The following is a 17,609-nucleotide window of genomic DNA, read 5'->3' on the forward strand; positions in this document are numbered from 1 at the left end:
GTATGTATTTTAACAATAATTACAATTATTTTATTTATTAATTTTCAAAGTTGAAGTGTTGTATTTTTACATCTAATTTATGAAAATTTTCATAATGAAATTGTACAAATTTGCAAATAAATCCTATTCATTTCCATTCACCGGTTCTATAGTTTTTGTAATTTTCTATCAAACAGGAAAATTTTCTGACTTAATCTTCTACTAAAGTTTTTTTAACAAATTGTTCAAAATTTGAATATAAAAACATAATAGAAATTTTGAAATGGAAAGAGACGTTATATTATAACAAATTTCAAAAATTTTGAGTTGGGGTAATCTATGCGAGATAAGAGTTTTGTAACCAAACCTCGCTACAATTTATAGTTGAATGATTGTAAAACCTATTTATTTGTAATTAATATGATCCCTTCTTTTTTTAAATAAACAAAAACCCAAACTACATACGTTAATAATTTTATACTTAAATCTATTTTTATTTTTCACTTAATTACGATTTTAAGTATATCAATACTTAATTTGCAATCTTTGAAAGATTCTCAGTTATCAAAGGATTTCGACTTTTTAAATGACTATAATTTTTTGGTGTAAAATTAATAAAATCATAATTATTTACCAATAAACTTTAATAACTTTTCAATAATTAAATTAATTAGCATTTCAAGCCAGAAATGGGAAAATGAAAATAAATAAAAAAATAGCAATTGGGAATGTAAAATTAAATATTATTTTTCACTTTTGTTTTTCGGCTACGTTTTGTTTTTTTCTTTGTTCATTTGCTTTGTGTCGAAACAATGTAACAAGTTAATGAAAATTTATCCAAGGACAATACATAATTATATGTGTGTTGCGTATTTAGTGTACATAAGAACATGTGTGTATAAAAAATATTATGTTGCGTGTAAATAAATGTTTTAGGTAAAAAATTGCTTTCTGTTTTTTTTTTCTTTGGATTTTTGTTAATAGTGAAAATACAAGGATATTAAGTTAATTGAAAAAGGATGTATTCGAGAGGGTATTTTTATTTTTGTTATTTGAAGTTTTTTTTTGTTATTCATTAACATCATTATCATTACTATTTTTGTTTTTTAATATTAAAAAGTTAAAATGATGCTTAATTATTGTTTTTTATAATAATGCATTACAATTACACTAATAATAATAATGAAACAAAGAAATAATTATTTTAAAATTCGAAAAATATCCATTTCTTATTTTATTGAATTTTATTTTTGATATTTTTTACACCTCAACATCCAATTCAAAGCGTAATATAATAATACACCGTCATATTAAACATAATTTTTATAATTATAAAGGTTATATTTTCATTCCTATTTTGTAAAAAAAATTGAACAAAGAAAAATTTTTGCTATTAAGACATATTTTTGGAATTTTTTTAATGAACGATATAATTATGGTAACCCTATATCTTTCTTTACTATTCTATATTTAGTTCGTCTATCACAATACATTTTTTAAAACATATTCTGATAATTTAAACACAAAAAAAAAGATTATCAGAACGTTTTTTGTATAACATACCAATTTACATTTTATAACAATGTCAACTTTAAAAAAAATGATGAATAATTGCATACATAAAGCAAAGACCCCAATATAATATGTGCACTTTTTCAATATTCGGTAATGAATTATTTGATATTATAAAATATATTGAATGACAATATAGAAGAGCCCAATAAAATTAAATAAAAAATATTTTTATTAATGGAATAAAGAGATACAATCATTACCGGTTAAGAAGCTTAAGAGCATATTGGAAATGATAAATAATTTATTTAAAAATTACTTTTAATTAAAAAAAAGCGGGGAAAAAAATCAAAGGGTTTTTTAATGTTAACTTCCATCTTGAATGGCTGTATTATCTATGATTCCCATTTATGTATAAAAAACTTTTTTCCTATAAATCGTAATATTTCAAATAACAATATGAAAATAAGCAATATAGACTTTTTAATGTAAATATAATTATGTATTTTAAATGTAGCCTATTGATTTTCTTTACAGAACTTTGAAGCACTCTTGGAATTTTGTTGTAGTCATGGAAGAATTATATAAATTTATTCACAATAATCTACTAATAAAAGATTGCAAGAAGTATAAAAAATAAAAAAATTATTGCAGCATTTAAAATTTAAATAAAAAAATTAATGAGATATATAAAAAGAAGTATTAATTTTGAAAATTTTGAAAACATTTCTATATTAAGAAACGTACAACGAAAATCTAAAGTGCATTAATAAAAAACATTAACAGAAAATGTCGCGTCGTGAACATTCAATGCCTCCGCCATCAGGGTATCCAGAAAGACGACGTGGTCGTTGTTTGGCGGCAATATGCGTTTTTTGGAAATTTTTATCATCTTTCACAGTTTGTATTTTATCACATGTAACATTAATATCATTAGTGGTGGCTTATTGTGTCGGTGGTGCAGCACTATTTGAAAAATTGGAAGCTGAAAACGAAATTGAGGTAAAAAACAATTTTCTATAAGTGTATCCGCAAATTCTTTAACGTCAAAATTTTGATTTTAGTCTGCAAACTGTCTGAAACTAAAACTTTTACGGACAGAAATCTAGTAAACTTTTTACCCGTAATTGACTTTGAATTTTGATCATCCGTAAACGTCAAAACAAAAAAAAAAATTTTTTTAGATTTAAAATAATTTTATACTTACATATTAAAAATTAAGAAAAAAAATATTTTTTATATTATTTTTAACGTAATGATAGTCACTCAATACATCAAATTTATTTACTGAATTACTACGTCAGACTGTCTGCATGTAAAAAAAAAAATCTACAATTTTGACGCTTAATTGACTTTTTTTAAACGTTTAAGAATTTAAACTTTGACTGAGAGTAAAAACGTAGTAGAGTATCCGTAAACTCAGACAACTCAGATTTTGTAAAATTTGACGTTTAAGAATTTACCATATTTTTAAGTATTTCTTGCTTTTCTGGTTAGCGAGTTTCTTATTTTGTGGATATTAAAACACATAATTTAATATAATTTTTTGTAATTTATACTTAAAATTTTAATGTATCTACATACATACGCATTTTTCACTAAATATTGTTCATACATCTTAAAACACTTATTATGTTGCAAGTTGATCAACATTTTAATGTAAAATTTTTACGAAGTATGTATGTCATTTTAATTTTAAATACTCCAAAAATTTAATTCAAAATAAAACTGCAAAACTTTAATATTCGAACAGGTAAAACGTGGTATTAGAAAAATTCGCAAAAATGTTTCAGATTTTATATGGGATCTCACTGATAAACAAGATTATCTTCGTTTAGAAAATTGGACTAGTGAAGTTGAAAAGAGATTGGCGGTAAGATAACCTAACTTATCAAATTTAAATTTATCTAAATACAAAATTTATGTCCGATTTTGATTTTACAGTTTTTTGAAACTGAAATTTTGAGCGCTATGAAAACTCAAGGCTGGGATGGAAATGAAGATGAAAATCAATTACAATGGACGTTTCATGGCGCACTATTTTATTCAATAATTGTGATAACTACGATAGGTAAGTTTTCCTCGAAATTATTCTCCTATTTTTATTACTAAATTTATTATATTATATAAAAGAAATATTATAAATCAGTACAATCACATTCATACATTCTGGTATTCGAGCTAATGTATTAAATTTTAATATCTTAAAATTAATTTTTAAAGAGTTCGCATATAAAAAAATAAATGAATTTAATTAAATTTCAGCCAATTTATCATCGATTGACTTTTTAACTTTTCTATCTTCGAATTTTATACTATCTTTGTCCTTATCTTTGGTATTACTAGCACTGTTAGCACTTCTTCCAAATTCATCATAACCTGGTGCATAATATCCGTTATTATTACTATTGTTATTGTCGTTACCTATTTCATTGTTGTACGGATAAGGATACGGTAATCTATTTCCCGCACTATTTTGACCATATAGGCCTGTAGGATAATATTGTGATGGATAGAATCCATATTGGCCTTGTTGTTGTTGCTGCTGAATGGCACCAGTAGTATACTGCCCTGGATATAAATTACCATTACCATAAACTCCGATACCACCTATACCACTATTTGATCCAGCTGGGTAACCATAGATACTATTTCCTGGATACAATCCTTGCCCTTGGTTGGGATACAAAGCTCCAGGATTGCCAGCCCCTGGCCCTGCTATTGGTGGTCGAATACCGCTCAAACTTCCCGGGTTTATGCCTTGAGGTAATGGTGGGAACACCTGTGGCCCATATGAATTTGAACCGGGACCATTCGGAGGAATAGCAGGATAACCGGTACCGATGCCACCATTTCCAAATTGGGGTCTACCAATAACTCCCGTTGGGCCACCAGGACCCACAAGCACACCGTTAGCTGGATTTGGTCTTAGATCATTTGGATTTGGAAGTCCATTTGTTAGTGGTAGTCTATTTGCTCCAGCTCCGATGAAACCATTTGGTCGGCTAAAAATACCACTTGGACCACCTGGTCCTATCAACACACCACCCTGAGTATTTGGACGGAAATTTTGGGTTGGTGGTAAGGGACGTGGTGGTAAAGGATATGGTCTTGATGTAAAATCTGGTCTATATTGATCATAATTATATTTTTGATCATCGATATCATATTCATCAAAATCTTCTTGCCCATTTGGTCTTGTGTATGGGCGAACTGTAATTGGTTCACGATCACGATGTCGCTCACGATCACGTTCACGCTGCCTTTCTAAATCTCGAATTCTTTCTAATTCTCTTATACGATCACGATCATATTGCAAATATTCTGGATATCTATAAGGTAATGATTCTCTTTTGTAATCATTCCTACGTGTTATAAATGGATCTGAATTATAGTTTCGATCCCATACCCATTTAGTTTCAGCTAAACATTGAGTGATGCATATGATAAAGAAAAGACAATGAAACTGTGCTCTGAAAATAAAAAAAAATATGAAACTGGATTAATTGAATTATGTATAATTAAACAATAATGGGTTAATTAAAAAATTATTTGTAATTCGAAAATAGTTTTTATATTTATAAATCTCCTCTTTTGTATACGAATTTTAATCACTTTATTTGTCAAAATCAATTCGATGAAAGCTATTTAAAAACCTTTGTAGTTAAAATTTTAGCATGAAGAAGTTTAATATGAATAATACACAACTTTGTTATTTAACATTGTGAAGGATGAAAGAATCGACTAAATATTTCCACCTAAGAATTTAATTTACTTCAAGATCAAAATTAAATCTAAAATCAAATAAATATTAATTTTTGATAAAATTTTACTTCTGTGTACTCATATTCGATATAGTGCCTCTTATTGTTTTTGAACTTTTAAACTGAAAATTTTCAAATTCGAATCACATTATTCACACCTAGTTGTGATTATATTAATAAAATTCTTTGAAACATAATTTTATTTATAAAATTATTTTGAAATATAGGAATACAAGGATGCTACCTTAAACTACACTAACTATTTAAATGTATTCAAAGGAAAAACTAATTAAAGCTCCATGAAAATTTTTTTAAATGCTTTCAATAATTTTTGAATTAAAATGCATAAAATATTTTTGTATGTATATTTGTTTAAGCACACGCAATTATGTGGTGTGAGTTTTGTACATTATATAATAAATTTTATATTTATTAAAATTGTTAACAATAATTAAGCGAATATTATGTAAAAAAATATTTTGAAATACAAATAAAATAATTGTAATATTTTTAAATTTAATTATTATTTGTTTAACCTTGTAGTTATTTCACAAAAAAAAAAATAAAAAATAAACGATCAACAGTGGATTTTCTGCTCCACTTAGTAGAAAAAAAACTTTTTTAATATTTTTATTTATATTTTAATTTATTAATATTTTGTGACTATTTAAAATTATGAAAAATAGCAACAAAAATCAACAAAAAACATGAAAATTATTCAAAAAAATAAAAATTAAAAAGGTTTTCATCAAAAATTTCATATATTTTTCATTCAAAATTAAATTATTTTCATTTATAAAATGGAAATAAAATAACATGTAAATATTGTAATTCAAAAAATTTCTATATAAAAGTAATATAAAAAAAATAGTGTTAGTAATTATTTTTATAAAGGAGTATTAAAGTGACAAGCACAAAATATCTCTTTCTGTTCTTCTTTATCGCTAAATACATACATCACTTCATTAGCCTTCACATAAATTCAAGTTAATCTGGAATTTACTTTATTCAATAGTTGAAATAGAATTGTCGAACAATTCATATTGATGATAGTTCCATTTTAGAATGGCCGTGTTTTTTGTTAATTTACCTATTTAAAGGTTCATAAGACTTTAAATTTATAGATATAACCAGAAAATAAAAATATACGATGTAGTTGATTGTATTATCTAGACTTTCTAGATCATTATCTAGATTTAATATCATTAAAAATAATTGATTATGAATTTGAAAACAATATTATTCGCGGCTTGGGCGGTTGTATTACTGTAGTTGTCAGGGGCCTGGATATAGTGCTAATATAGGTGCGGATGAGAGTCACAAAAGATCTTATAATTCAACTCTTTTTAAGGGCTTCGGTCCCCTTAGGCAAAAAAAAAAAACATCATGTCATCAAATCACTTATACCGCTTCTAATATTTCAAATTTTTTCATTGTACTTATGTATATTTTAATACTAAATAAAAATAATAATATTGAAATATATACATACTATGTACATACATGTGTATATTATATTTGAATTTACAAATAGATGAAAGATTTTAATTTTAATATAGAATAAATAAGAATTCAATAAATATTTAAAACATGCAATAATGTCATGTCAGTCATGTTCTTAAAAAAAGCAAATCAAAACAAAATAAATTTTAACTCAATATATTTTGTGGTTATTTCAGAATTATAGACAGTAAATTGTCATAAATATTTAGAGCTAATTTTTGAAAATTTCATTTTTTAATGAGTATTTTCATACAAAAAAATATGTACACATGTACAAAATACAATATTATATTATGTACATAATATAATAAATAATATTTATTTTTATCTAAGTAGGTTATTAGTGTAGCATAAACTTATTTTCACTAGAATTTCAATAAATATTTTTTATTTGTTTTATGTTTGTTTCTTGTTTTTAAAGTGTTATTTAAAGCGACACACAACACAATGTTTTATTATTCTGATGATAGAAAGATATTATTATCACTATTTATTCGATTATGTATATTCGTATGTACATAGAAACAAATTGTTTAAAAATAAATAGTGTATAAATTAACATAAAGTGCAGACAAAATATTATCATCGATAATATTAAATTAAACAGAATTATTAAAATATTTATTAAATTTATCCAAGAATTTGCAAAACTTTTAATATGATTTTTTTTACAATGGTACGCGTTTTTAATTCTTATTTTTTATTGTTTAAAATTTAATAATTCTGTGAATTTTTTTTCAATAATTATAAAGGAAAATTTTAAATCTGATTTAAGTTGGGCTTAACAAAAATAGCCTTTTTCCTTTTGCGTGCCGATATACTGCGTCTCAATTTTGACACTTTGTAAATTGTAGATTACTGAAGAGAGATATGGGCAAAAATATTACCATCTTGAACGCCGCAGCCATCTATGGCTCGGCAGAACCTAGATAAAAGGGTGTTCGATTTGTCAGGTTGTATGCTAAGGCACTTAATATATCGCTATTAGTGCTAATAGTGTCTTAGTACACAACAAAAAAAAAAAACGATACACTTAAGAGAAATGAAACAGAACGATGAACAATTTTTTTCACTTGATAAATTAAAAACTTATTAAAATCTAATAAACAAATTTCAAATTCACACAAACTTTAAGTTTAATTTTATCAATGAAAGCAAAATACCAAAATCTAAAATTGTAATAATGAAAAGAAACCTTAAAAATAATCTTTTGCAAACATGCACACATTCTTTTCATATAATATAAGATACAAAAATTTATTATTACACGTTTCTAATAAAAATAAAACGGTATGTTAGAAAAATAAAAAAAAAAAATGGTAGCAAATATCCATGATAAGAATCTCGTTCTGATTGAATGAAATTTAAAAATCCAAAACAAAAAAAATTATACAGGTAACGTATCCTTTGCAGAAAGACTTATTTAAGGTGTACGGGTTTTTATAAACATACATATATGTGTTGTCGTATAAAGAAGGCATATATAGTATAAAAATACAAATTTTCATTTTTTGAAACGGGTCACATTTTCATAGAATGAATTTTTATAACTGTTTATTGCAATAAATAACCACTATAAAATATACAAAATTGAAATGATCCTTTTTAACAAAAGGAAGAAAGCTAGAAATGAGAGAAACCAAACGAGAATTTTAAATGTACAATGTAGGTAGTTGGCAATTTTATTTGATTTAAAAACTTGATTTCGCTTGAGGATAAAATATCTAGTATTCATTTAGGTTTAACCTATTTCAACTCGGTGTACCTATATTGATACAGAATATAAATTTTTATATAACAATTGCTATTTAGAGGCATTAGTTGTTCATTTTGTCTATTATTCTTTACTAAACTTTACAATCTCAATACTTCTTTATTTCAAATTATTTTAAACTTTCTAAGAAATTTTATTCTGTTACTGCACATTGTCTTATTCGAAATATAATCGTTCTTCTCTTTGATCATGTGAGTTCATTTGTACTATAGCTTCAAATTTTGAAAATGCTCTGAAAATTCTGGGTTGCTTTCTCTTTCATGCGTGCAAATTTGGACTTCAAGTAATTTTCTGTTTACTCTTTATTTGCTAATTATCGAATAATTAGGATTCTTGATTTGAATTGAAAGGTTATTAAAGAAAAAAATAATTAAAAATAAGTTTTTTAACTGTAATTAATTTAAAAGATTATTATTTCTTAACATTATAAACCCGAAATTTAAATAATAATTCAATAAAACATATGAAACAAAGTATGTATAATTCGTAACAATAAAAATTCTCGGTCAATTTCGATTTTAATTTATTCTTTAGAAAAAAGAAACTTTTTGTATATGTATGTGAATAAAATGAAAAAAGAAAATAATAATAAAAAAATAACGACAATAAAATAAGTTATATGAAAAGTAACCTTTTTTGTTGGAATTCTTGTATTTTTGAATAAAGATTTCAATATCCTTACACATAGGTATATGAAATTTTAATCTCTAATCTAACATGTATTGTTATCATAACAGTACCAGATAACGTTTTTAACTTAATTTTTTGTTTTTATTTTCGTATCTTTAAATGTAAATGAAGTATAATTTTTAAGATTAGGGACTTTTTTTATATAATTTCCGACTTTATGTGTTTGTATGTAATAGAAAATTTTTAAATGTATTGTTAAAGTAAGTATAATATTATATATAATGATTGTAGTTACACATTTAGAATGGATTTTCATAACATTTCATTCAGGGACGATATCAATTTCCAATAATGTTAAAATTCTTGCTCATTAAAAAAATAATAGAAATTAAATTTTTTGAAAATATATGGTCGAAAGTTGAGAATATAACATGAGAAATTTTAATATTTCAAACTCTTATCTTCTTTTGCTGTTATAATGGAGCTATGGCACCACTAAACCTTATTAGTATATTCATTAAACGTTTTAGCGTGCGATGCAGTATATTTAAAATTTTAGATCACGTCGCTTATCACACAATATAAATTTTATTTAAAAGTAATTTCATTGCAAAAGATTTTCATCTATATATAGGTGAAACATTTTGATATTTAGATAAACGAAAATGGATCTTTGTTGTATTTAAAAGCTAGGTAAATGTTTTTTTTTTCTGTTGTGATTAAAAGATTAAATCATGCATAAAATATAATATAAAATGTTCAAAAAATACCTTAAACAGAAAATATAAAAGAATATAAAACATTTGTAAACACACAATCATACATAATATGTGTTTGCTTAATCTTTTATGTAATAGAAGATATTTTTTAGGTTTAGTCATTGCAGGTGAACCTATCGGACGTACTTATCATATTTATATTATCATTTTTATATTACACAAATGATTATCAAATTAGGAAAATAGATATTGATTACATCAATTAAATAAGCACAATATAACATGACTTATTATTATATATACTTATTGTGTATCTAAAAATAAGGAAAATTTGACATATTAGATTATGTTGAACTATATGATATTCTAAAAATGTGTATAAAATCTACAAAATATTTAATAAAATGAGGGTTCGGATTAAAATATTTATAAGATTTATATGTCTCTCTATTTAATACAATATTATTAGTGATATTTAATATAAATGCTGCAAGTTTGGATTCTAAAATTTTTTGAGTTCAATTTAAAATTAATAGGGGTCAATAGCTATTTAATAAACTTTTTTATTTGTTTTATTAATAATAATATTGATATGAAGTTTAAGATTTTTTCTGATGATATTTCAAATTTTACTTGAAATTTAATTTATAATTCAATTAATAACTTTTAAAATAACTAGTGAAACTATAATGTAAGTTTAATATATTTGGACTACAAAATTTTTGTTGAAAGAGAACTTTATTTAAAAACCAAAAATAAAATTTATATGAAAATATAGCTTATGCGCGAACTCTAAAGAAAAAATTGTGTTGATTAAAAAATTGAAAAACAAAATGGTATCCTGTTACATTCTCATTTCATTGGCGTTTTTATATATGAAAATTGTTGTTCAACAGCATTAATTCCAAATTTGTTGTAACAATATTAATTAAAAATATTCAGAATTAAAATAATATTCATAGTAATCTACATATATCAAATATAAAATTAATTGATTATTAAATTATTTTAAACCATTACATATACTTGTAATATAAATTAAAAATATAGTATAATTCCCAATAAATGCAAAAACTTTCTTACTAATAATTACTCTAGAAGATTTCTAATAATATATTACTGAATAATTTTTTTACATACATACATTTAAAAATTAATAATGACAATAAATTTCTTCGTTATTTAAATTAAAATAGATTCATACATACATATATGAGTTTAAAAACATATTACATAGTTTGGTTTAATATAAAATCTTACGTTTATTTATAGTAAAGCGTAATTTTTAGATACATATGCATGTTAGACGATGGGAGTAACAAATATATTTGAAATAAATAAAATTTCACATATTTAAATAAATCAAAAACAGTTAAATATAATTATATTTCTTAAAGTCAGGAGTTTTAAGTCGTTTTAAGTCCACATGGAGTATAATACACAAATAAATTAATTCTCTATTTGGGCTATAAATTTCAGCTGTAAGTGCTTAATATTATCTCTGCGTTTTTATTGAACGTTATACAGTTTTTAACTATAGAGTTAAGAACTGTACTGAGTTTGCAAAAAAAGAATGTACATATGCAGAGTTGGTAACGACAGCCATTATGTTTTAAGCCTCACCGATATTCAAAGTTTAATTGAAATCCCTCTTCTGTCTGTATTGAAGTTAAGAATTAATTCGAATTCAGTTAATAATAGTTGTAAATATTGTCCTCGTATGAATTATTCTGTGTGATGGTACTTATTGTAACATAAGCAAATATATAATGGTTATGTAATAAATACCATATTCTTGTATAAATATAACTAAAAAAATTTTAAATAATAATTAAATAAAATTTATTTAATACTAAATTTAGCACAATATTTTTATCGTATGTATATGTAATTATGGACGTTGTTTTAATAAGAGAAATTTGCAATGCAATGTTTAAAACATGCATGAATGTATGTATGTATGCAAGAAATTAATTGAAATAAATATTTATAAATCTTTAATTACTTAAAATGTTAAACTTTTTTCTATTTTTTATTTTTTTTAAATAGAACACTTGTAGTATACATTTAAGAGGATTATTATTTTCTTTACATTTAGATTATATAATAATACGTGTATATATTATATATATATACTGTATGAATACGTTATAGGTGTAATATTATTTTAAAGAATTTTCTATTTAAAAAAGAATTTGTATAAATGTTATCAATATTAATTAGATTCTTTTTTATATTAGTATGTAGGCAGAAGCATCAAGTAAAAATAGAATATTTAAAATGAATTTTATGAAATACTTTACATTATTGATTATTCTATTATAGAAGATATATATTTGTATGTTTCTATCTAGTATAAATTGCAAATTAAGTCTTATTTTTTTAACATATTGAAAATTACTTAGCACTCTCAGATTATTTAATAGTAAAGTGTATAAAACATAGTATTATTGAGGGATTTAATTTTTAACAACACTTTTACATATAAATCGTTCTATTATTCAGCTATATGATCGTATACACCAATATTATTTTAAGGGAGTTCCCTCTATATATGTATACTCTATACTCTTATTTAATATTTTAGATTTTACATAAAAAAAAATTTTCGAAATTTTGATTCTATCAATTAAAATTTAATAATTTAGAATTTTATATTTAACAAGCTTAAATACTCTTCATGTGTGTTTTCCATGAAAGGTTGGGGATTTTCGATAATTCAGTTCTAATAAAAATTATGTATATATTATTTTATAAAATATTTCATATTATAAAATATACATGATTTCTTGTTCAGACTTATGTCTTAATGAGAAGCACGTTCGATAAATTCAAACTGCAAAATTCGCATAAGTAGCATGCAAAATAACAGTTGTGCTTAAAGTTCTAAAAAAATTTTCAAGCTTTTCTAACTTTCAAGAATTTAGAATTTCAGTGCATATCTGAATTATCGAAAATCCCCATTTAAATTTTAATATTATATGTACCTAAATTTAGGTTTCAATATTCTTCCTCACCAACACAATTTGAAGAGTGGTGTTTTACTTCATCATTTTTACAAATTTATTTTTAAAACTTCTAATTTTCAATTTATAATGCATGAATTTGAAAAACTTATACAATAATTGACATTTCATTTAGAATTGGGAATTAAGCAAACAAAAATACATATTTCATTTTTAAATTTTTAATTTTTAAAATTCTATTTGAAAATCCCTTCTTAAAATTCTATTGAAATATTATTTGAATTTTTATAGTGTTTTAATATTTAAAAATGGGTGTCAAAAATTACTATAGAATTATGGGACGTTGAATTTTATGAACATTTCTATATTTATCGTAAAATCCTGACAAATAAAACAAAAAAAAAAAAAAAAAGAAAATCTGTTTTTATTTCTCATCACGCATATTTAACGTAATTTTAACAAAAATATGTTGACAGATTTTCTTATTGTCCCTTTTCGAAAAAAAAAAAAATTATATACAAAATCTGTCTTTAATATTGTGTGTTGTGTTTTATAACTTTATAGCATGTCATAATGATTTCTAGTGAAAAAATAAATAAATTTATATATTTTTTTGCACTCCAATCTGCAAAATTTCATAGCGTCCCAGTCTTCCACTGATTTCTTCATAATATTTACTTTTGATTTGCTTTTGTTTACATTTTTTGTTTTTCTTTTTCGATAATCATCATATGCCAATTTATATGTTCGTTAAGGACTAATCTCAATGGGAATTTTTTTTTTTGAGTTGTGGACATAAATTTGATGTAGAGTACATTTTCGGGCCAAACGGAATAAAGAAGAAAGTATCGGAAAATATTATGAAAAAATATATTTTTTTGCTTTTGTAGAATAATTTTTCGTTCCTCTTCCTTTATTTTAATATTCTTTGGATATCTGCAAATTTTTAACTGTATAGTTGGGTATGATAAGTTGAATACAATGGTCCTTATTCTAATAAATTCGAGGCACGAAAATAAAATTTTTCCATTTGTTTTTTCTTCTTCTATGTTTCAAAGATATTGTTCTTTGTTTTCACGTCTACTATATTATTTGATGATGTCTTTTAAGGATTTATAATTCAATGTGAATGTCATTTTCGTCTATATAATTACATATAGCTCTATGTACATATGTAATTATAATATATGATTGCAGAATAAAATATTTAGGGTACTTTCACCAATATTAAATTTTTTAAATGTTGTAAAAAACTTGTAATAATTTTAATATCAAACAAGAAGTCCGAATTACGGTTAAAACTCGCTAGATAACTTATTTCGTCACATAAATACCTGTTTTTAAAAAATAGATAAAAATTCAGAATATTGTAACGATAAAAATTATAATTTAATTCAGTACACGAATTCTATGCGAGTTTATTGATTATTAAATTATAATTAATTAATCATTTATGGTATACATTAATTTCCTATAAAAATTGCTTTAATAACATTTTGTTAATAAGTTCTTAATAATCTGTTATGGCACAAAGAATCGCTTTAATGATAAAAAGATTCTCCAAAATTGAATCAAAAAATTTTTTATTATTTATTGCAGCTATTTTATTTAAAATATCAATTAAAATTAACTTTACGCATAAATTTATTATAAAGTCAAAGAAAGTATTAAATTATACTGAAATTATTCTATATTTTCAAAATTATATTATGATAAATTGTAATTAAGTTAAAACAGTCCTTTATAGCCTATATTTAAATTAATATTAATCGGATTAATTGCTTATATAGTGGCATTTACTGTTATTTTATACACACGTATGTTTAAAATATGAAAAACAATCGAAGTTAGTATTATTCGAAAGTATTGTTAATTCTTAAATTGATATTCAGTAATGTATAGTATCAATAAAAAAGTATGTTTCTATCTTGAGATTAAGGAATTTCCGGTTGGTTGGCAAATTTCGGAATTTTAAACCATGCGTTGTCGCAATTGTTGTTAGACACATACGCACAGTACACCCTATTATAGGTAACTTATTTTTTGAGGACTACTTTGGCGAGTAGAAATAAATACATATATGGAATAAATTTAACATTAACTGAAACTTAGGCAAGGAAAATAAAAATCATATACGTGACAATTAGTTGTGATTATAAGAAAATAAATGGCAATAACTGGTAATGCATTTGAGAATGAGATAATGCTGTATATGAATTTTTGAACAAAAAAAATCTATTCTATAAGAAATTATAGAATTTTTTTATTTACCATCAAGGAAATTATTCTCTATCTCAATATCTGAATTTGATGTTCCCTCTATTTTTGTTATATTTTTCTACTTATTATTTTAATTGTTTAAAGCACATTGTAGGTAGATGAACTATAAGTACATTAATTTTAATATTTTCACACTTTTAGTTAATTAAATATTAGTTGGTTTTGTATCATGGTATAGTATAAAGATTTACTCAAGTAAAATTGCATATGTTTTAAATTTTTTAAAATTTTATGCAAAATTTATTTAGCAATAATTTTTTTGCAATGCTAAAATTTATAAATTTTCTGCAATATATTTTAATAGTTACAATTAAAGTAAGTGTAAATTTTTAACACTCCAATGGTGACTGTAATTATGTCAACAAATAACTGAATTAATAATTAAAATTATTAAAATTTAACGTTTTTGTGCACAGCTATTCGTCTAATAAGTATATATATATATTAGGCCAGATGCACTTTTTTGATTAATATAATATGAGAGACAATTCAATAATAATTTTTTGTTGGAAAATGTAGAATAATAAATGGATGTTATTCAAAAATTTTAAACCAACAAACAGTATGCATTCGTATACATTATGTAAAAACTGTTTTTAATGAAAATTTATAATGTGTAATAATTTTTTTATTTACTTTTACAATAAGTGATTTGAATTTAAATACCATTTAATGGAACTGAGGTTGAAAAATAAAAAAAAAAAAGGGGGAAAAAAGAAAAAAAAAATTATAATTTTATTTTAAAATTTTAAAATGTTTTTATATTAACAAATTTAAGCGCTAGAGATTATCGTAATCTACTTATTTCATATTCATAAAATTATTGACAGTAAATAATATTTTATTATAAGAACATTTATACATATTATCTAGATATAATATAATTGCGGATAATTTTCTAATATTCTTTGCAGTAGGTATATTTTAAACTTTAAACTTTGATTAAATTTTTGAAATTAGAGTAAAAAAATACACTGTTAATTTAATATTCTTATTGGCATTTTTGAATAAGAAACAATAATTTCAGGAAAGGAAGTGATGGTAGAAGGAAGACGGGTAAAAATCGGAAATATTATCATTTACCGACTTTAAATAATTAAAAAATTTATCGACTATAGGATTTAAGCTTCAATTTTTTTAGCTAGTTTCTATCCATACATTAAAACATAATTTTGAATATTATTAATACAATAATTTAATATTGTTGCAAAATCGTAGACTAAGAACCTACAATAATCTCTTAGAGTTTACAGTTCATTATTATCAAGTTCATTTTTCTTAATAATTTTAATTTTAATACTGAATTTTTACTTTAGTTTATCAAATTATATCTATAAGTTTTTAAATGTGTAAAATGTACTTGTATTATGTAAGTTTTCCGTTATCTTTCAATACAATTTAAAGAGAAAATCACCCCCTATTTGATTTGATATATTTTTCTTTTTGAAATTGTTAAATGATTCATGCATTGTGATTATCATATAATGCATTCATTACCGGGTTTTAAAACTACTCGTATATATTAACTTTTTCCCTCGTATATATTATATGTTCTTACATTCATGCATGTTTTTGTAAAATGGTAAGAGTATTAAAAGAACGTTGGTACTTTCATATGTTATATATAGGTTCATATGTTTTTTAAATGTTAAGCAAAAGTATAAGTAAATGTTGTGTTCAATCATTCGAATCGCCCCCAATTTGTCTTTTGTCTACATATATGTTAATTTCTATTTGATTTGCTTTTTATATTGCTAATGAATAGTTCATTTTATTTCTGTTTGGTCGATTGGACAGTGAAATTTTGATTCTTTCTTCTTCATCGGATGTGTATAAAATTATTCTAGGTGACATTTTCAATAGATCGAATTTCCAAAAGGTTCTTACATTATACGTTACAAGTACATGTTCTATTAAAATGTTCTGAAATTAAATCAAAAATGAATAAGTTTATATCATATAATAAGCGTAAATATTACAATGATCATATTATCAATGATCAGCTATCATATTATTGTAATATTTACGCTTATTTGGCAATAAAATTATAACTCATTTACTTATTAACGAAAGAAGTGCAAAATTTCACTTTTAAAAATAATTGATAAATATTTCAAAATTTTCAATTTTTGTAATATGGAGAAATTTTCCTATTCTAATCATATCTGAGCATTGCTATGCACCCTTTATATTTAAAATTTTATCTAAAATATTTTTTGGATTTTTCTAAAAACAATTAATTTTCAAACTTTTTCAAGTAAACTTTTTTAATATTTTAATTTTTTGGGATTGAAAACGTTCTTTGTTTTATTTCCATTAATATTTTTTGATATGGGTTAGGAATATTGATAGTTAAATATTAAATGCACAAATGTAAACATATAAGATAATGGTTAAACACAATTACGAAATTATGGCTTTTTTTAAATGAAGGGAAGAAAAACTTTTTGTAAAAAGTAAAAAATTTCAAAAAAATTAATAT

At 23.3% G+C, this 17,609-nt stretch overlaps 2 protein-coding genes across 6 annotated transcripts in view; one reads left to right on the forward strand and one right to left on the reverse strand.

Annotated features, from left to right (window-relative positions):
- The window catches only part of LOC129607616 (uncharacterized), a 52,196-nt gene that overhangs the window by 11,806 nt on the left and 22,781 nt on the right, over nt 1–17,609 (forward strand). For all 4 annotated transcript variants that reach the window (XM_055518703.1, XM_055518704.1, XM_055518705.1 and 1 more), the window contains 3 exons: nt 2,029–2,493; nt 3,245–3,364; nt 3,436–3,562. In XM_055518703.1, coding sequence (XP_055374678.1) covers nt 2,281–2,493; nt 3,245–3,364; nt 3,436–3,562 — 460 coding nt within the window. In that variant the 5' untranslated portion in view covers nt 2,029–2,280. The remainder of the gene's footprint in view (nt 1–2,028; nt 2,494–3,244; nt 3,365–3,435; nt 3,563–17,609) is intronic.
- The window catches only part of LOC129607618 (spidroin-2-like), a 57,159-nt gene continuing 43,126 nt past the window's right edge, over nt 3,577–17,609 (reverse strand). Inside the window, exon 2 of one of the 2 annotated variants that reach the window (XM_055518711.1) lies at nt 3,577–4,964. In XM_055518711.1, coding sequence (XP_055374686.1) covers nt 3,746–4,964 — 1,219 coding nt within the window. In that variant the 3' untranslated portion in view covers nt 3,577–3,745. The remainder of the gene's footprint in view (nt 4,965–17,609) is intronic. The other variant, XR_008696823.1, reaches the window with a different exon arrangement.

This window comes from Condylostylus longicornis, unplaced genomic scaffold, assembly GCF_029603195.1.
Source record: "Condylostylus longicornis isolate FDR11 unplaced genomic scaffold, ASM2960319v2 ptg000028l, whole genome shotgun sequence".
Taxonomy (NCBI): domain Eukaryota; kingdom Metazoa; phylum Arthropoda; class Insecta; order Diptera; family Dolichopodidae; genus Condylostylus; species Condylostylus longicornis.